We start from the raw sequence: 21,644 nt of genomic DNA, 5'->3' as shown, positions 1-21,644 counted from the left end.
CATTTATTGAAGAGACTTTCCTTTCTCCATTGTATGTTCTTGGCTCCTTTGTCAAAGATTAGCTGTCCATAGATGTGTGATTTTATTTCTGGGTTTTCAGTTCTATTCCATTGATATGTGGGTCTGATTTTCTGCCAGTACCATGTTGTTTTGATTACTGTAGCTTTGTAGCATATTTTGAAGTCAGGGATTCTGGTGCCTCTAGCTTTGTCCTTTTTTCTCAGGATTGCTTTGGCTATTCAGGGTCTTTTGTTGTTACATATACATTTTAGGATTCTTTGTTCTATCTCCATGAAGAATGTCATTGGAATTCTGATTGGGATTGCGTTGAATCTGTAGATTGCTTTAGGTAGTATGGCCATTTTAACTATGTTTATTCTTCCAATCCATGGGCATGGAGTAGCTTTCCATTTCTTTATGTCTTCTTCATTTGCTTTCAATAATATCTTCTAGTTTTCAGTATATAGGCCTTTTACCTCCTTGCTTAAATTTATTCCTAGACATTTTATTCTTTTCCTTGTGATTGTAAATGGGATTCTATTCTTGAGTAATCTTTCCATTAGTTCGTTATTAGAGTACAGAAATGCAACTTATTTTTGTAAGTTGATTTTGTACCCTGCAATTTTGCTGTAGTTGTTGCTTATTTCTAATAGTTTTCTGGTGGATTATTTAGGGTTTCCTATATATAGAATCATGTCATCTGCAAACAAGGAGAATTTTACTTCTTCCTTTCCAATTTGGATCCCTTTTATTTCTTTTTCTTGCCTAATTGCTCTGGCCAAAACCTTCAGTACTATATTAAATAAGAGTGGTGAGAGTTGGCACCCTTGTATTATTCCTATTCTCACAGAGATGACTTTCAGATTTTCACCATTAAGTATGATGTTAGCTGTGGGTATGTTATATATGGCCTTTACAATGTTGAGGTACTTTCCTTATATACCCCTTTTATTGAGAGTTTTTATCGTAAATGGATGTTGGAACTTGTCAAATGCTTTCTCTGCATCTATTGAAACAATCGTGATTTTTTCTTTCAGTCTTTCTTTTTTTTTTTTGTTAGGAAAATTGACTCTGAGATAGCATCTGTTGCCAATCTTCCTCTTTTTGCTTGAGGAAGATTGTCCCTGAGCTAACATCTGTGCCAGTATTCCTCAGTTTTGTATGTGGGACGCCACCACAGTATGGCTTGATGAGTGGTATGTAGGTCCATACCCGTGATCTGAACCCGCAAACCTCAGGCTGCCAAATTGGAGTACACGAACTTAATGACCATGCCACTGGGCCAGCCCAAATCATGTGATTTTTATTCTTCATTTTGTTAATGTGGTGTATCACATTGATTGATTTGCAGATGTTGAACAATCCCTGCATCCCTGATATAAATCCTACTTGATCATGGTGTATAATCTTTTTAATATATTGCTGTATTCAATTTTCTAATATTTTGTTGAGGATTTTTGCATCTATGTTCATCAGCTATATTGGCCTGTAATTTTCTTTGTTTGTCTTGTCCTTGTCTGGTTTTGTTATCAGGGTGATGTTGGCCTCATAGAATGAATTAGGAAGTGTCCCAACTTCTTCAATTTTTTGGAATAGGTTGAGAAGGGTAAGTATTAAATATTCTTGGTATTTTTGATAGAATTCTCCAGAGAAGCCATCTGGTCCTGGACTTTTGTTTTGGGGGGAAGTTTTTGATTACTATTTCAATCTCTTTACTTGTGATTGGTCTATTCAGATTCTCTATTTCGTCTTGATTCAGTTTTGGGAGGTTATAGGAGTCTAAGAATTTATCCATTTCTTCTAGGTTATCCAATTTGTTAGCATATAGTTTTTCATAGTATTCTCTTATAATCCTTTATATTTCTGCAGTATCTGTTGTAATTTCTCCTCTTTCATTTCTAATTTTATTTGAGCTGTCTCTCTTTTATTCTTAGTGAGTCAAGCTAAGTGTTTGTCAGTTTTGTTTATCTTCTCAAAGAACCTGCTCTTAGTTTCATTGATCCTTTCTGTTGTTTTTTTATTCTCTATTTCATTTATTTCTGATCTAATTTTTATTATTTCCCTCCTGCTGACTTTGGGCTTAGTTTGTTCTTCTTTTTATAGTTCTGATAGGTCTAGTTTAAGATTACTTGTTTGAGATTATCTTGTTTGTTGAGGTGGGCCTGTATTGCTATAAATTTCCCTCTTAGAACTGCTTTTGCTGCATCCCAGAAGAGTTGGTATGTTGTGTGTTCATTTTCATTTGTCCCTAGGTATTTTTTAATTTCTCCTTTGATTTCTTCATTGATCCAATGGTTGTTCAGTAGCATGTTGCTCAGTCTTCATGTATTTGTGACTTTCCCAGCTTTTTTCTTGTAGTTGATTTCTAGTTTCATAGCATTGTGGTTGGAAAAGATGCTTGATATGATTTCAGTCTTCTTAAATGTATTGAGGCTTGCCTTGTTTGCCAACATATGGTCTATCTTTAAGAATGTTTAATGTGCACTTGAAAAGGATGTGTAATTCTGCTATTTGGGGATAGAATGTTCTATATATATATCTATTAAGTCCATCTGGCCTATTGTTTCATTTAAGGCCACTTTTTCCTTGTTGACTTTGTGTCTGGATGATCTATCCATTGATGTAAGCGGAGTGTTGAGGTCCCCGGCTATTATTGTGTTGCTGTCAATTTCTCCGTTCAGTTCTGTTAATAGTTGCTTTATATACTTTGGTGCTTCTGTATTAGGTGCATATATATTCATAAGTGTTATGTGCTCTTTGTAAAATGTCCCTTTTATCATTATATACTGCCCTTCTTTGTCTTTCATTATCTTTTTTTATCTTGAAGCCTGCTTTGTCTGATATAAGTATGGTAACACCTGCTTTCTTTTGCTTTCCATTTGCTTGGAGTATCACCTTCCATCCCTTCAGTCTGAGCCTATTTGTCCTTAGAGCTGAGATGTGTTTCCTGGAGATAGCATATTGTTGGGTCTTGTTTTTTAATCCATCCAGTCTCTCTGTGTCTTTTAATTTTAGAATTCAGTCCATTTATGTTTAGAGTGATTATTGATACATGAGGGCCTAATATTACCATTTTATCTCTTCTTTTCCAATTGATCTATATTTATATTGTTTTGTTTCCCTTGTCTTTCTGGCTGCCATTTCAGCTTGGTGGTTTTCTGTGATGGTTTTCTCTTTATTTATGATTCGTGGCTCTGCTCTTATTTTTTGTTTAGTGGTTACCATGAGGTTTGTATAAAAAGATCTTGTAGATGAGATAGTCCATTTTCTGTAGCCTCTTATATTCATGGGCCTAAGCAGGTTCCATCCCTTTCTTTTTCCCATTCTGAGTTTTTTTTGGTCACAAATTATTTTTTTTGTGTGTTGTGAGTATGTGACTAAATTGAAGTGTTTATAGTTATTTTTGATGCTTTCCTTCCCTTGATCTTTTATGTTATAATTAAGTATTTGTTAACCTATTCTTATAGAGAGCTGCAGTTTTCTCATTTTGTCTGTCTATTTATCACCTTGCTCAAAGGTTTGTGGACCTTTGCCTTTTTGTTTCAGGTAGGAGGGCTCCTTTCGTCATTTCTTGTAAGGTAGGTCTTGTGGTGATGAACTCCCTCAGTTTTTGTTTATCTGGGAAAGCTTTTATTTCTCTGTCAAATCTGAAGGATAATTTCACTGGATAGGATATTCTTGACTGAAAGTTTTTGTCTTTCAGTATTTTGAATATATCATTCCACCCTCTCCTAGGCTGTAAAGTTTCTGCTGAGAGATCTGCTGAAAGCCTGATAGGGGTTCCTTTGTAGGTTATTTTCTTCTGCCTTGCTGCCCTTAATATTTTTTCTTTGTCATTGACTTTTGTCAGTTTTAATATTATTTGCTTTGTAGAAGGTCTTTTTGCATTGATGTAATTAGGAGTTCTATTGGCTTCCTGTACTTATAAGTCCAGTTCTTTCCCCAAGTTTGGGAAGTTCTCAGCTATTATTTCTTTGGACAAGCTCTGTGTTCCTTTCTCCCTAACTTCACCCTCTGGAATACCAATAATCCTTATGTTACTTTTCCTAATTGAGTCAGATATTTCTCAAAGAATTTCTTCATTTTTAAAAAGTCTTAGTTCTCTCTCTTCCTCCACCTGAAGCATTTCCTTATTTCTGTCTTCTAATTCCCTAATTCTGTCCTCCATGAGATCTGCTCTATTTTTATGCTTTATACATTATTTTTTATCTTCATGTCCAGAATTTCTGTATAGGTTTTTTTTTTTTTTTTCTTAGGAAGATTAGCCCTGAGCTAACATCTGTTGCCAATATTCCTCTTTTTTTGCTTGGGGAAGATTTGCCCTGAGCTAACGTCTGTTCCAGTCTACTCTACTTTATATGTGGGATGCTGCACAGCATGGCTGACAAGTGGTGTACGTCCACACCCGGGATCTGAATCCATGAACCCAGGCCACTGAATGGAATGTGCTGAACTTAACCACTAGGCCATGAAGCTGACCCCTTTACAGTTTTTCTTTAAGGGCTTCCATCTCTTTGGTGAAGTATTCCTTCTGTTCATTAATTTTATTCCTGAGCTCGTTGAACTGTCTTTCTGTGTTTTCTTGCAACTTGTTGAGTTTCTTTATGGCAGCTATTTTGAATTCTCTGTCATTTAGATTGTAATCTTCTGTGACTTCAAGTTTGTTTTCTGGAGACTCATCATTTTTCATTCTGCTCTGCAGTGTTACTGTAGTTCTTCCTGGTGTTTGATGAATTGATCCTCTGCCAGTGGACTTGTGGTAGTATCAGGTTTCAGATTCTACCTGCCACCACTGGGGGCAAGCAGGAGCTGTGTTTTCTGACCTGCCCCATCTGCTGGTGGTTGTACCTGTCAAGCTGCTCTGTGTTTGCCGAGGCCTGGTCACAGCCATGCAGCAGGTCTTGCTTGTGCAGGTGGAGCCACTGCACTTGGCATGCATGTCAGGCTAAGCTGCTGCACTTGGCAAGAGGGGTGCTTTCATGGGGGCTGGTGCTGTACACCACAGACTGGTCCTGTAGGCTACTGCACTTAGCAGGCAGGGCACTTTCACATGGGCTCAGCCACTGCCACTCGACAGGTCACACTTGTGCAGGCAGGGTGTCTTACTGCAGGCTGGGTCATGTGCTCACTATGAGGGTCCTGTGGGCTTCTGTGCTTGGTTGGCAGGCTGCCACCAGGGAGGGGGAGGGGGACTGCTTCCCTAGTTCCACTGCTTCCTGGCAATCCAGTCCACCCACCTTCAGATGTATAGCTGCATGGGGCTCTCAGGCATCCTCTTGTGTTGTATAGGGAGTCTTCTGCTGGTTAATGAATGTCCATTTAGTTGTAATTTAGAGGGGGGAGACAAAGGGAATAACTCACTCCACCATGATGCTGACGTCACCTCCCAATAATGAACGGTTTTAATCAAGAAGTATTCCTACTGTTAAAAAGGGGACAACAGCCCCAAAATGGAGCCGGTTTGCTAAGGTCCACCAAAACTTAATACCTAAAGTCATTGCAGTTTCAACCTTCCCAGGAATGTGATCTTTAAGCAACCAACCTGGAATTTCCTGGATAGCACTAAGAGGTGATCCACTGATAGACCCCTCTGTTCCCCTTAGGAGGGCAAACTTGCCTAGAACAATGCATTCTTTGCAAATAATTTCCTTTCTTCTACACTCTCTCTACCTTTAAAAATCTTTCCTAATTACCTCAATGCAAAAACCTTTCCTTTCTGCAGCTCAATGGAGCTCCTTTCTATTTGCTAGATAGGATGCCGCCCAATTCATGAATGGTTCAATAAAGCCAATTTTATCTTTTAAATTTACTCAGTTGAATTTTTTGTTGTTTAACACTACTAATTAAAAAAATCCATCATATGACTATAATAAAGTTGACTTGTCACAATGCTTGTAAAAAATACATTTTTGCTTTATATGCCTTTTTAGATAGTCAATGTGTTTTATGAGTACAACTAAAGTTCATTATAAAATTCTGATTACTTTATAATAACTGTAATAAATATCTATATGTGAAATGCAACAGTATACAAAATACAAGTAGCCCAAGACTTCGCTATTTTCTCTTCTCTAATGGGCTAAGGAAGAAAAGAGAGATTTAGCTTCTGGTAGAGTGGCTTATTCAGCTGGTAGGTGTTCCCATAAGAGCCTTTCTTTTGGTTTTGGCCAGTCCTGAAATTCTTATCTTTGATCAGTCACTTGGTCAGTCTCCAACCAGTTATTGGGACTGGTTTAGGGTTATCTCTTGGGAAAATTGTGAAGTAACCAAAGCTTTTGTTTGGCCCCCTCAGATTACTCTGGCATCTATTTCCTGTCTCTGGCACTCTTTTTTTCCAGGTCCACCTGTTGACATTTCCTCTCCAATCATATCAATCATTTACACATTAGTGGGACTTTAACCCAATAGATTCCCCTTCTCAGGGGTATTTGCATGTTATACCTTATCTCCTGCAAGGGTTTGTTTCTGGTCTTCAAGCTTTAAGCACTGATAAGCTAATATAGAAACTCTTTGGAAGGATGGGGCCCCAAATGCCTTCTCTTGAAATTGTATTTTGTAAGTATATATTTTCTTAGTTTATGAATATGGTCAGCTCCCAACTTATTATTCTTATATAACTGCAAATTCTGAGGCCAATTTCCCTTCTGTATACACACTCAGGCCTTGCGCATGCTCACACATAAATGTCAGAAAGGACATAGGTGGCAAAACGTGGAATTTACTAATTAGGGAAAGAAATACATTCTATTCATTAGGAATAAATTACTAAACTCACTTTCTATGCCATTCTTATCTCTTCCTTATAATAAACGTCTAATATTAGACTGAACCTGGAGCTTTTTTTTTTTCTTTTTCTTTTTTTTTTTCCAGTTTGACAAATGGACAGACTCTCAAAGGAGAAAAATCCTGACAGGCCTATTAGAACGCTGCTCTCTGTCACAGCAGAAGTTCTGCTGTCGAAAGCTTCAGGAAAAAATTCCAGCAGAAGCTCTGGATTTTACTACCAAGCTTCCAAGGGTGTTGTCTTTATATATCTTTTCTTTCCTGGACCCCCGAAGCCTTTGTCGTTGTGCACAGGTAAAGCCAAAGAAGGGGTGTACAGCATTTTGTAAGGAAGGCCTGGAAAACTCTGGAACTTGGATAACTTAAGGGGGAAAGAGCACATACACAAAACCAAGAAATAGATGAGATGGTCAGTGTGTTTAATCTCTATAGTTTCGATGAACATCCATCTCCTTTGTGTCTAACTCTGTATTTAGTGCTAACAAGGGGGGGCAAAGTATAAGTCACCATTAATGTCCACAAAAAAGTGTTAGCTTGTTGGGGAGGCAAATACTCATAGAAGAAATGGTTCGTCAGCAGGATAGTCTTATAGTGCATAGCATACAAATACAATAAAATGTTAAATTGTATAGTGCAGGCCATTCATAAATAGAAAACCTCAGAGTAAGGTGCTAATGAGATATGTGCAAAGAAGTGTGAGTCTAAAAGAGTTCTGAGTGGGCAGGTATGCTCACAGAGGCCTTGGAAAAGGAGCTGACCATTATTTTTTAAGAAGTAATTCCATTGTATGTTAAAGTGTAGTTAACTTATTTAAGGTATAAAACTGGTAGTCGTTTTGTTGAGTCTTTTCATAGAGTCCAATAAGTAGTAAGAAAGATGAATTATTCAGTAATTATGTTGGGACAATTGAGCAGCTATCCGAAAAAAATTCTAGTTAAATAAAAGATTGATATGAAACCAAAGGAAACCACCAAAATATTCAAAGAAAACATAGGGAAGGAGGACTTTGTGAGTATTCTGTAATACCCAGAAGCCTTAAGAGAAAATACACAATTTAAAATTTTGCTTTATTCATTGTATATATATTTTATATTTATGATGTATATATTTTATAAGCAAGAATGAAGAAAGCAAGATTTTAAGTTGTGACTGTAAAAATTAAAATTTTCTCCATGGAAAAGAATGCCATAAATAAATCCAAACAGCAAACAAGGAAAAAACATTGCCAATGAAGGGCTGATTTCCTTATTTTTCAAAGAACATCCATAAACTTATATTTTTAAAAAAAACAACCAACAACTCAGCAGAAAAATGAGCAAAGAAAATGAACGAGTCGTTCACAGAAAGAAATGCAGATGTTTCTAAAATATATAAGATGCTTAGCCTCATTATGCCGACCATCTTTCATGACTCAGAATGACAGAGGTGTTTTTTTAATCTAATATTCTATTCTGGTAAGGATGTGGAGAAACAGGAACTTGCACATATTGATGGTAGATACATTGGTGCCACTGCCGTGGAGAACAGTTTGGTAATATTAAATTTTTAAATAAAGATTCCCTTTGACCCAGCAGTTCTACTTCTTGGAATTTGTCTGATGGGTATACTCAACATGTTCAAAAATTATGTCTAGGTAAGAATATTGCAGCATTATTTGTAATAGAAAAATTTGGAAACAATGGAAGCATCCGCCATTAGGAGACTGTTTAAATCAACTGCAACAATCCCCAAGATATATCATGAGTAAAAAACCGCAAAAGTGCAGAACTGTCCTACCATTTTGGAAAGGAAAAAGAATATGGACGTATTTGTTAAAACAGGCCTAGAATATTTCTGGATATACCCCAGAAGCTGGGAACAGTGGTTATGTCCAGGGTAGGAGATGAGTGACTAGAGGACAGGGAGAGACTTCCCTTTTACTGTGTCTCCCTTTGTGTCTTTGAATTTAGTGTTAATGTCCACATATTACCTATTCCAAAATTGAAATAATTTTTTAAAAGAGCATAGTATTCTAAAAGTCCAATAACAGGAGAGTATCATACAGCCATACCATGAATTATTATGCAGCCATTAGAAAACTTTAAAACGTTCTTCAAAATGTTTTTGAAGAACAGAGATGCTTATGATATGTAAAAGGAAGAAAGAACGATTTTAAACTGTATATATAGAGTTTCCAATTTTGTTTCGTACATGCCTAGAAAAAAGATGGAAAGGAAGAGAACTCTATCAGGTTGTTAACGCTCATCTCTGATTGATGAGATTATGGGCATTGTTTTTCTTTAAACTTCTCAGAATTTTCCAAGTTTTCCACAATGGGAATTTATCATTCAAGGGAAATGTTATTTGAAATTGCTAATCCTGTCGTCTACGTGCACCGTATGTCAATCCCACAAGATTTGAGCATTGTATTTTATTCCCAGGACTGACTGTGAGTAGGATGCAGGCAGTTGTTCTTCAGCTAGATTTAAAGTAAACAATAAAGTCATTACACTAAAGTGAGCGTTGAGCTGTTTAGAAAGATGGGGGGTGGGAGTCTTATAGTTTTGAAAGCTCCTACCTGCCCCTCAATTCTCCTCATCCCTGTCTACCTTAAAAAAACAAACAAAAAACACCAAAAAGCAAAACAAACAAAAACTTTATCTACCCTGGGGGGAAAAAACCCAAGGTCTGAACAAGATCTATGGAAAAGGGGGAAAGAAGTGAGAATTGAGTAACTTTTCTTCCCATCCCCTCCCTCCGAAACCTCACCTCTCCATTGAATTCTGAGCTAATTAACCATCTGGGGATCAAGGGTGTTGTTTCATTTCTGGGTTGAGCAAAGTAGATGTAATTTCCGTTCCTGCGGGGCTCTATCAGATCCTCTAATCTTTTTCCTCCTTGCAGCTCCCAAACCTGCTTTTTCTTCTAATTGTCTCCTCTTCTCTCCTGCATGTCTCCTCCTCAGCACATAAAACCCTGCTAAACCTAGTAGGAACTCAATACATGATGGTGGAAGGAGGGAGAAAAGAGGGATAGAAAAATGGATGTGTGAATAACAAGGCCCATTATAGAGCATTGTACTTATTTTTTGGAACTCAAAAAATTACTAGTTATTTTTTTAACTTGTTAGTTATAGTTAGTTTAACTTAGTTACTAGTTATAACTTATAACTATAAGTTATTAGTTACTTATAGTTACTTATTAGTAACTTATTAGTTATAGTTATTAATTAATCTTGAAAAAGATGCCAGTTTTCCAAGGATGAAATTTGAGTTTGAAAGTTACATGTCACCTTTGCAACTCTTATGGATAACAGACAAAATGACAAGTCTCAACTTTATTTATGAACATGATCCTAGTTTCCATCAAGTCTTATTCAAAATCTGGAGTAAATTATTGTAAATACTGCTACACGTAGTAGGGTAACCTCCACCGTTTGCTAGATGTGTGGCACCGACCATAATTTTGTGGAAATGGAATGTATAGAACAAATACTTTGTGCTCTATGGAATCTTAAAGGATATATTGGACACACCATATAGTATCAGTAATTGTGTTCCCTTTGTAAAATTTATATTTAGTTAAATCATAATGCAGGGAAAATGGAAGCATACTAATGAAAAGAATAAACAACATACAGACCTGATTTTCTATAATCTTCATGTAACTCTCATATGACCTTCAGGAACCTTTAGAAAGTTCCAAACCTATCTAAGCCTCAGTTTCCTTATTTGCAACATGAGACTAATAATTATACTTACCTTCTTAGGTTGCTATGAGGATGGTTAGTGGATGCTCAATAAATATTAGTTGGCTCTGATTCTAAGTTTGAATTAACACTTAGAGAAAATCCTTCTGCCTGGATAGGAAGCACTTCAGGTAAAAGGTAACTGTTTAAGCTGTGATTTGGAAGAAAAGGACAAAAAAGTTATCTCAGGTGCAGGGTGACAGCTCAAAACCTAGAGAAAGTGGGCATGTAAACTGAGCAGGTGTTTTTCAGCTGTCCTTGTTTTCCCAGGTGAGCTGGCATTGGAAGAACTTAACTGAGCTGGATCAGCTCTGGATGCTCAAATGTTTGCGGTTTAACTGGTACATCAATTTCTCTCCAACTCCCTTTGAGCAGGGTGTATGGAAGAAGCACTATATTCAAATGGTGAAAGAACTTCATGTTACCAAGCCTAAGGTAAATTGGGGGCAAAAACAACAAACTTACAAACATCAGCTATTTAGGAATTCTAGAGCTAAGACTGAATGATCAAAGTGGGGGAAGGGAGGTCGTTCAAATGAAATATACCATGACTTCAAAATTCTCCTTTTTGGGGCTGCCTGGTGGCGCAGCGATTAAGTGCGCACGTTCGCTTTGGTGGCCCCAGGTTCGCTGGTTTGGATCCTGGGTGCGGACATGGCACCGCTTGTCAAGCCATGCTGTGGCAGGCGTCCCACATATAAAGTAGAGGAAGATGGGCACGGATGTGAGCTCAGGGCCAGTCTTCCTCAGCAAAAAGAGGAGGATTGGAGGCAGATGTTAGCTCAGAGCTACTCTTCTTCAAAAAAAATTCTCCTTTTTGGAGAATTTGACAGTCCTTTTCGAGATGTGCATGTCAGTTGAGAGCCCTCATCTGACACTCCCAAACCACAGTTCCACCCAGAAGGTTGGGGCTGTGGAGCTCCCCACTGTGTCCAGGGCCAGGATTTCTGTATCTCTGACTCAGAGCCCAGACAGTTCTGACACTGGGACTCGGTGGGTAACATACAGCGTTTGTTATCTACGGCTCATCAAATTTTGCTCACTAATTCAAATTTGCTACGATTCTACCAGGTGAGCTGAAGTTTATTTTTGTTTCATTAATTAAGGAAAGTTTTCCAATAAATCAGTAATTAGACAGAGGCATAATGGGCATATTAAAGTTCTTTTTAAGCTAGAAACCGGTAATGTAAAGCATTTACATATAATCATAAAAAGTAAATATGCAAGAATAGTTTTTTTCTGGTGGTTTTCTATGCATTATAACCAATGTTTATGTTCATTCTTGTAGTCACAGTTAATTAGATAACTTGTGGGAGATTTTTATGAGCCTTTTCTTCATGGTGTGATCTATACACACGCAGAGTTGTACATCATTTCATACAATAGATGAGTCCCTGAAAATTACATGTAAATTAAATTTTTTAACGATTTTTAAAACCACGGGAGTATCATATTCCATGAAAAAGCTGCAGTGAATCCTTTTAAAATTGAAGAACCCTTTTGAAATATGAATACTCAACTCCTAACTTGCTCGTTTAGGTTTAGTTTTATTGTGTTTTCTCAAAGTAGAATCCATCTATATTTAATATAATAATAAACTATGCATAATTAATATTGTTACAATTGCAGTGATAAAACTAGTTTTCCTCATTTCAGTAATTGGTGTGCTACATAAGGATTTCTTTTTAAAAAAAAATTTAAACTGCAGTGATGGAAAAAGTTATTTTAAAAATTACAATAGCTGTGACTCCTTTTCACACAAGGGTTCTCGTCTCTCTCATTGGCAGTTGGGGGCATAGAATGGCATTTAATAACTAAAGCTTGGGCCTTTCTGGGGCAGAGGAGAGAAAAGTGATGAGCCAACTTGTAGAATGAAAAGAGGTTTTGAGTATTGTATATAAAATTGACTTTAGCACAACCAGAAGGACCTACAACTAGAATATACAACTACATACTTGAGGAGCTTTGGGGAGAAGAAGAAGGAAAAAAAAAAAAAGAAGAGCAAGAAGAAGATTAGCAACAGATGTTAGCTCAGGTGTCAATCTTTAAAGAAAAAACTGACTATAATGCTTTGTCTTCAGCAATATCTCTTTTCCACACAGTATTTATGCATAACTATATATAAAAATAATGAGTAGTTCTGGGGCTGGCCCCATGGCTGAGTGGTTAAGTTTGCGCGGTCCGCTGCAGGCGGCCCGGTGTTTCGTTAGTTCGAATCCTGGGCGCGGACATGGCGCTGCTCATCAGACCACGCTGAGGCAGCGTCCCACATGCCACAGCTGGAGGAACCCACAACGAAGAATACACAACTATGTACCAGGGGGCTTTGGGGAGAAAAAGGAAAAAATAAAAAAAATCTTAAAAAAAAAAATAATAATAATGAGTAGTTCTGATGCAAGAAAATTGCCACCTCTTTGCTCAGCATTAAATTTCTGGAGTACTTTTTATATTAAACTTTAGTTTTTCTGTTAAACAAATAGACCTAAATCAGAAAGACAAAGGTTAATAAAATCAACTAATAAATTTATTGGTTAAAGAAATAGATCTAAGTCAGAAAGACTAAGGTTAATAAAGCCTGTTGACTAAGGTTAATAAAGTCATCTACTAAGGTTAATCAAGTCAACTGTCAGCACTATACATACTAGAATAATTTGTATAATTCCCTGTGTGGTGGCTCCAACGATGGTGAACACAGACAGCCACTAGAGTAGAGCATAATTTAGCTCTCCTCAAGCAACCACACCATCTCCCTTCCCCTCAATACCCTTGTACGTGGCATGTGCTCCAGCAGAGCTTTAGAAATCATTTTATGAACAGATGGTAGTGGTTAATACTAGTTTCCTCAACCTTAAAATGAGAGGACTGGACTAGAATGAGCTTTGTAACTGTCTGTAAGGCTAAATTATCTACTCCAAAAAACGTAATTTCAAAAAGACTTCATCTAATAAAAGAAGAGTAAGTTAAACCCAAAATAGATAGTAGGGAGAAATAACAAAGAGCTGAAATCAATGAAATTGAAAACAGAGAAACAATAGAGAAAACCCATAAAACCAAAACTGCTGCTTTGAAAACATAAATAAAATTGATAAGTTTCTAGCTAGACTGATCAAGGAAATGAAATAGAGAAAACATAAATTGCTAGTAACAGGAATGAAGGAGGGGGCATCACTACAGATCCTGTAGACATTAGAAGGATAATGAGAGAATATTAGGATAATGAGGGAATTAGAGAACACCCCATGTCGCTAAGTTCGACAACCTAGATGAAATGCACAATCCTTGAAAAACACAAGTTACCAAAACAGTGTCAATAAGGAATAGAAAATATGAATAATTCTTTATCAATTTAAAAATTGAATTTATAATTTTAAAACTTTCCACGAAACTCCAGACCCAGATAGCTTTACCGGTGAGTTCTGTCACACATTTAAGAAGAAATACCAATTCTACATAAATTCTTTCAGAAAATAGAGGAAAAGGGAATGCTTCCCAACTCATTACCTTTATACCAAAACCAGATAAAGAATTTATAAGAAAAAACAAAACCACAGACCAATATCTCTCATGAACACAGACATAAAAATCCTTTAAAAATATTAGCAAATTAAATCTAGTAATATGTAAAAAAAGGAGACTACATGATGACTGCGTAGGATGTATCCAAGGACGGTAAGGTTGACATAACATTCAAAAATCAACTGATGTAATTTACAGAATAAAAAAGAGAAGATGTGTGGTCATTTTGGTATATGCAAACAAAAGCATTTAACAAAAAATTCAACATCCCTTCCTGATTTTAAAAATTCTCTAAAAAGACTTTAGGTGAAATGAAGAAAAATTTTGTTTTCTTAATACAGACAGGTCATCACAGTTTTCGTTATTATCTATTTTGTTAAAGTATCAAGCATTTTGTACTTTTCAGAATTAATGATGTTTATTTATATATAATTGCAAGCATTTATGCCTGAATTTTTCCCCCTGAAATTGTTTTTATCATGTATTATTTATTCCCAGTAGTTTTCAACTAGACCTGCTCCAGAAAAACAGATTTCATTCAATATAAGCTCAGAGAAATGAAGTGAATGTCCATTCTAAATGAGACCTGCACAAAGTATTAAACACGAAACCAATCATGCGCTATTGATTATATAAGTATAAAATGTCTTCTTAATCTACTAGACTACAGTCATTCATTAAATGAGTAAATATTTATTAAATACTGTGGTGTGCTACATGCTAAGAGTACGATGATCCTATCCCTGCTCTCCGGGAGGCTGGTCTAGCGGCCCAGGACGCAGACAAGTAAATAATACAACACTGAGTACCGAGTGCCAGCCTATAATGGAAATATATACAACGAGCAGTTGGAGCAAGGATAAGAAACTAACTGATTCTGCTTGGAGGGACTGGGGAATTTCTTAATTTTCACAAGCAATTCAAGCAAACCCATTTACCAAGCAAAGCTTCCCTAATCTCTTAAAGAACAAAAATTAAGTCTTTAATGGCTTCTCAACATACCAATACCACTTCCCTGAGGCTACAACCGCATAAAAACCTTATGAATTTCACGCACAAAAAATAGACTTTCAGTTTGGGAAATTAAAGCGAGAGTATTCTTTGGAAACGGCTGAGGTTTAGATAATTGATGAAATCTATAGTCTACCCTTACATAACTGGAAATTGTCTCTTTGTGTTATAGGTAATAAGGGCTGGAGTACTGTTTTGGGGAGGAATGTGTACATTTTTATGAACAAATTAACTGCACTTGTGGGAAAACTACACAATGATGAGGTAGAAGGCGTGGCCGAACAGGACAGAGAGGTTCAGTGTGGGACTGGAAGCAGAACAGTCCTGGATTCAAATGCTGACACTGTGTCTCAACTATGCATGCGAATTAATTGGTTTATCCTAGCTTCAGTTTCTCTTTCTGTAAAATGGGAGTAGTAACAATTACCTTTTAGAGTTATTGCGAAGGTTGAATAAAATAACGCATGAAAACTTCCTGAGACAGTGCCTGGCACATAGCAAGTACTCCTGGGTTGGTGGCTGCTGTAATCCTTGTCACCATTATCACTGCCATCATGATGATAATGGTAATGATGACGATATTCTTTATTTTATTGTCATTATTGTTACAGTGTTTTAAGAACAGAAATAATTAATTTTCTTCTCCTAGACACCTCCAAAAGACGGATTTGTGATTGCTGATGTTCAACCAATTACAAGCAGTTCTCCAGAGGAAAAGCCATCTCCTTCATCAGCTTTCCGGTCGTCTTCCTCTTTAAGAAAAAAGCATCACCTGGGGGAGAAAGAACTCCCACCCTGGCGGTCCTCCGACAAGCATCCGACTGACATCATTCGCTTCAATTACCTGGACAACTGTGTTCCCATGGAGCAGCTCTGGCAGGGGTGAGAGGCTCTCTGCCCTTCTCCATTCTTTGCTTTTAGAAACAACTTACTGGCGCTTCAATATATGAAAAGATGAAAATAGAACTTACTGTGAAATACAAATGCTCTTCAATACATAGAAGCAAAAAGTAATTGAGAAATTACAAGAACCGTTATTGGGAAATGAGCTCTGTTCGTTAGGGTTTGTTTGCATTTTGTAGCTGTAATGATTTAACATTACAGCTTCTTTTAGTATTTTAGTACCTCAAATTCCAGTCCAGCACCATAGGGTTCATTCTAGTCTTTTCCTTTTCCATATTTGCACCTCCCTTCTCTGACAGAGAGAAACCTGACTCTCATATTTATTTACTGTATAACGTATGTAGAGTATATATCATATATATGATATATACATATATATGTGTATTTTGATTATATACTATATGTGTATGTAATGTTTTGTACAAAAATTGTATTATAGGGCCAGCCCCGGTGGCCTAGTGATTAAGTTCAGCGTGCTCTGCTTCAGTGACTTGGGTTCAGTTCCCCAGCCCAAATCAACACCACTTGTCCGATGCTGTGGCAGAGGTGCACGTACAAAAAGAGGAAGATTGACAACAAATGTTACCTCAGGGCAAATCTTCCTGAGGGGAAAAAAAGTTATATTATATATTATATATGTATATATATTATATATGGTATGTGTATACACACACACACAGAGTACGTACGTACTTACAGATTCTGAAAGATTCTGTCATCTTTTCTACCCCATTCCCCATAACAATCTAATTAGTTTCTGGTTTATCCTTCCAGGGTTGCTTTTTGCACAGAGTTACAAGAGATACCATTTTTTCGACTATATGATTGGCAAAAACTTTAAAGTTTGATAACATATTCTGTTGGTGAGGCTGTGGGCAAACAGGCATCCTCATACATTGCTGGTGGGCGTATAAATTGGCACAAACCCTATGGAGGGACATTTGATGATGCCTAGCAAAAATATATATGAATTTATATTTTTCTTCTCATAATTCTATTTTTTTTATTAAGATTATGGTAGTTTACAACCTTGTGAAATTTCAGTTGTTCATTATTGTTAGTCATGTTGTGGGTACACCACTTCACCCTTAGTGCCCTCCCCCCACACCCCCCTTTCCCCTGGTAACTACCGATCAGTTCTCCTTGTCTATATGTTAACTTCCACTTATGAGTGGAGTCATACAGAGTTCGTCTTTCTCTGTCTGGCTTATTTCTCTTAACATAATACCCTCAAGGTCCACCCATGTTGTTGTGAATGGGACAATTTTGTCCTTTTTTATGGCTGAGTAGTATTCCATTGTGTATATATACCATATCTTCTTTATCCAATCGTCAGTTGCTAGGCACTTAGGTTGGTTCCACGTCTTGGCTATTGTAAATAATGCTGCGATGAACATAGGGGTGCATGGGACTCTTGGAATTGCTGATTTCAGGTTCTTAGGATAGATGCCCAGTAGTGGGATGGCTGGGTCATAAGGTATTTCTATTTTTAACTTTTTGAGAAATCTCCATACTGTTTTCCATAGTGGCTGCACCAGTTTGCATTCCCACCAACAGTGTATGAGGGTTCCTTTTTCTCCACAACCTCTCCAACATTTGTCACTCTTGGTTTGGGATATTTTTGCCAATCTAACGGGTGTAAGGTGATATCTTAGGGTAGTTTTGATTTGCATTTCCCTGATGATTAGTGATGATGAGCATCTTTTCATGTGTCTATTGGCCATCCTTATATCTTCTTTGGAGAAATGTCTGTTCATGTCCCCTGCCCATTTTTTGATCGGGTTGTTTGATTTTTTGTTGTTGAGCTGTGTGAGTTCTTTATATATTATGGAGGTTAACCCTTTGTCGGATAAGTAACTTGCAAATATTTTTTCCCAATTAGTGGGCTGTTTTTTTGTTTCAATCCCGTTTTCCCTTGCCTTGAAGAAGCTCTTTAGTCTGATGAAGTCCCATTTGTTTATTCTTTCTATTGTTTCCCTCATCTGAGAAGTTATGGTGTCCGAAAAGATTCTTTTGAAACTGATGTCAAAGAGTGTACTGCCCATATTCTCTTCTAGAAGACTTATTGTTTCAGGCCTAATCTTTAGGTTTTTGATCCATTTTGAGTTTATTTTTGTGAATGGTGAAAAAGAATGGTCAATTTTCATTCTTTTACATGTGGCTGTTCAGTTTTCCCAGCACCGTTTGTTAAAGAGACTTTCTTTTCTCCATTGTAGGCCCTCAGCTCCTTTGTCATGTATTTATATTTTGACCCAGCGATTCCACTTCTAGGAATCAACCTTGAAAATATCACAATTACATCTGCACAGGGATATTTATTGCAGCATTGTTTATGATTTTAAAATATTGGAAATAAATTCTCGTACATAGGAGAATGTCTGTTGAGTGAACTAGGTATGGTCCATTCACACAATGGAGTACTAGGCAACTGTAAAAATGAATGAGGAAGATCTCTATGAACTGATAAGGAGTGATTTCCAGGGTACATTGTTAAGTGAGAAAAGCAAATTGCAAAAGAGTATCTATAGTGTGCCACCATAGTATAGAAAGAAGAGAGAGCAAGAAAATATACATCTGTATCTGTATATACATATGTAACTTGTTAGCACACACACAAGACAAAAAAGAAATTAAGGAAACAAATTTTTAAATATTTAAGAATGTTTTAATACCTCTGCCATGTTTTTAGAATATATTTCAACAGATTAGTATCAAGGCAGCATAGGGTAGTGACAGTGTGCAGGCTCTGGGGCCAATCTGCCTGGGTTCAAGTCCAGGCGCTTCTGGCTCTGTGGCCCTGGGGAGTCCCTTACCCTCTCTGTGCCTCACGTTCCACGTCTGTAAAATGGCAATAATAGTAATACTTAAGTCATAAGGTCACTGGGAGGATTAATATATGTGACAGGCTTACAATAGCACCTGACACATAGTAAGCAAGCACTTCCTTTGTAGGATAGTTTCTAAAATTATATTATTTGGCTAATAAAGAAAAAGGTAATCCCATAAGGCTTGATGACTGGGCCATTCAGATCACCTGTGTATTTTCAGGACTATTGGGGTCCCTTTGGAGGTGAGATGAGATGAGAGTGGTATCCCTAATTAAGCAAGAATTGAGCTGTTTGAGGGCACAGACCATGCATTACTCATCCTTATATCACCACTGACTAGCATTACAATACTTGTTACATGTTTGATTTTGAAAGAAGTGTAGCTTTTTGATTCGTGAACTTTAAATTCCTCTAGTTGTGTCAGAAAAAGTCCAATTAGTTCCACTGATAATTTAGAAAGTACTGAGGGAAAAAAACAAGGTACAAAACAGAGTTTAAAAGAAATACTACCATTTATATTAAGATAGGTGGAGGAGAAAGAAACATACATATTTGTATATATATAATATATCTCTCTGGAATATACCCAAGAAACTGATACTATCATTTGTCTTCAAGAAAGAGAATTGTAAGTTGGAGATAAGGATGGATAGGAAAGTTTTCACTGTATATCCTTTTGAACCCTTGAATTTTGAACCATTGCGAATGTTTTGACTATGTGTTGATCACTGTACCCCTAGAGATAGTATTTAAGAGTTTGTCTGTGGCTCTTAGCCTGGACCACGGTGGTAAATGAGAGGCAAACGTAGATACCCAGGCATATGAATGGTACATGAACATGAGATAAACTGATAGCCTCCTGAGTTTTCTGTGAGACTCAAATACTATTTGTGAAAGACAATATTTACATTAAACATTAATGTACTGAACACCCCAATTAAAAGGCAGACTATCAGAATGGATGAAAAGATGAGAACCAACTCTATGCTTTTTACAGGAGACACATCTTTTAAATATAAAGACACAGATAGGTTTAAAAATAAAGTGATGGAAAAAGATGTACCATGCAAAGAGTAAGCATAAGAAGGCAAAAACGACCATTAATATGAAATAAAATAGACATCAAGACAAAGAATGTTACCAAAGATAAAGAGAGGCATTTCATAATCATGCAGGGATCAACTAAAGAGAAAGACATAACTGTTACCCATGCGTATGTACATTATTACAAAGCCTCAAAGTATGTAAAGCAAAAGTTGACAGTTTTAAAGAGAGAGACGATTCCACAACTACATTTTTTTCAAGTGCATGTGCTACCTCCACCAAAATAGACCAGATGCCTGGAATCCTCAAAGAGTTAGTGTCATGAGGGGAAAAAAAGATGGGGAAAATGTTCTAGACATAAGAGACATAACAATCAAATACAATTTGAATCTAGATGTGATTTTGGTTCAAAAAAGAAAGACGATAAAAAGCATTCTTTGGACAATTGTAGAAATTTGAATATGGACTGGATATTAAGTGATATTAAAGAATTACTGTTCATTTTCTAGGGTATGATGATACTGATGTGGTTAGGTAGGTAACTATCTTTATTTTAGGAGATGAGTGTTGAAGTATTTAGGGGTGAAGTGTCTGCAATTTACTTTCTTACAGCATAGCAAAAATACATACATATATGCACATATATATATGGTGTGTGTATGTATGTATATGTATCTGTGCATATAGAGAGATAAAGCAAAAATAGCAAAATGTTATTAATTGTTGAATGTAGTTGGAGAGTATATGGGTAATCACCGTACTATTTCAACTATTCCGTATGTTTGAAATTTCTTAACTAAAAGTTGGAGAAATTTTGAAAATTAAACAGCAAGAAATATTTGGGCAAGTTAATTTTTTTTAAATAAAACTTTTTATAATGGGAATCCAAATATATATAAAAGCAGAGAGAATAGAACTCCTCGTAGCCATCATCTAGCATTAACAGTGCTCGTGACCAGTCCGGTTTAATTTATTCTTCACCCATTCTGCCCTTTCCCCCGGCTATGTTGGAGACAAATCCAAATCCAAATGTCATATTATCTGATTCATACATATTTCAATGCCTATCCTTAAAAGATAAACTCTTTCTGAAAATTATGACACGATACCATATCACATCTAAATCAATGAATGATACCTTAATACAATCAATCAAATAGCAAGTCAGTTATCAGGTTTCCTTGACTATCTCCTAAGTGTTCGATATTTTTAAACAGTTATTTTGTTTAATCAGGTACCAAATAAGGTCTACATATTGTATTTGGTCCATGTGTCACTTAAGTCTTTGTTTTGATCCATAGGTTTCCCCTCTGGCCTTTTTTTCCGCCTTGCAATTTGGTTGTTATAGAAATCAGCTCGTTTATCCTGTAGAGCTTCTCACATTCTGGGTTTTGGTGATTATACTTCCAACATGCAGCTCACCGTGTTCCTCTGTCTCCTGCACTCGGCCCTCCTGGTGGTCGATCTAGAGATGTCATGATCATGTCCTTCTTTCACGAGGCACCTAATTTCTGGTTGTCTCTCTTTTTGTGATATTAGTGGCCACTGATGATCATTGTCTGGATCTATTATTTTAGGCAAACTTTTTCTGGAAAGGGCCAGACAGCAAATACATTAGGCTGTGCAGGACGTATCTCTGTCACAACTGTCAACTCTGCCATTGAAGCCTGAAAATAGCCATGGACAATATGCAAAAAATACACATGACCGTGTTCAAATAAAATTTTTATTTAGAAGAACAGGCAGGGGGGCCAGCCTGGTGGCACAGCAGTTAAATTCGCACGTTCCACTTCAGTCACCTGGGGTTCACTGGCTCAGATCCTGGGTGCAGA

At 36.8% G+C, this 21,644-nt stretch overlaps 1 protein-coding gene across 4 annotated transcripts in view; it reads left to right on the top strand.

Annotated features, from left to right (window-relative positions):
- Window positions 1–21,644, top strand: part of FBXO16 (F-box protein 16) — a 67,123-nt gene that overhangs the window by 30,901 nt on the left and 14,578 nt on the right. For all 4 annotated transcript variants that reach the window (XR_011436660.1, XM_014737833.3, XM_023636217.2 and 1 more), the window contains exons 5-7: window positions 6,871–7,077; window positions 10,781–10,945; window positions 15,687–15,919. Coding sequence is in view for 3 of the 4 variants with exons in the window: in XM_014737833.3 (XP_014593319.3) it covers window positions 6,871–7,077; window positions 10,781–10,945; window positions 15,687–15,919 (605 nt within the window). In the remaining variant the exon portion in view is untranslated. The remainder of the gene's footprint in view (window positions 1–6,870; window positions 7,078–10,780; window positions 10,946–15,686; window positions 15,920–21,644) is intronic.

Source organism: Equus caballus, chromosome 2, assembly GCF_041296265.1.
Source record: "Equus caballus isolate H_3958 breed thoroughbred chromosome 2, TB-T2T, whole genome shotgun sequence".
Taxonomy (NCBI): domain Eukaryota; kingdom Metazoa; phylum Chordata; class Mammalia; order Perissodactyla; family Equidae; genus Equus; species Equus caballus.
Note: the sequence above shows the minus strand (reverse complement) of the source record. Positions and strands in the feature narration are given on the sequence as shown.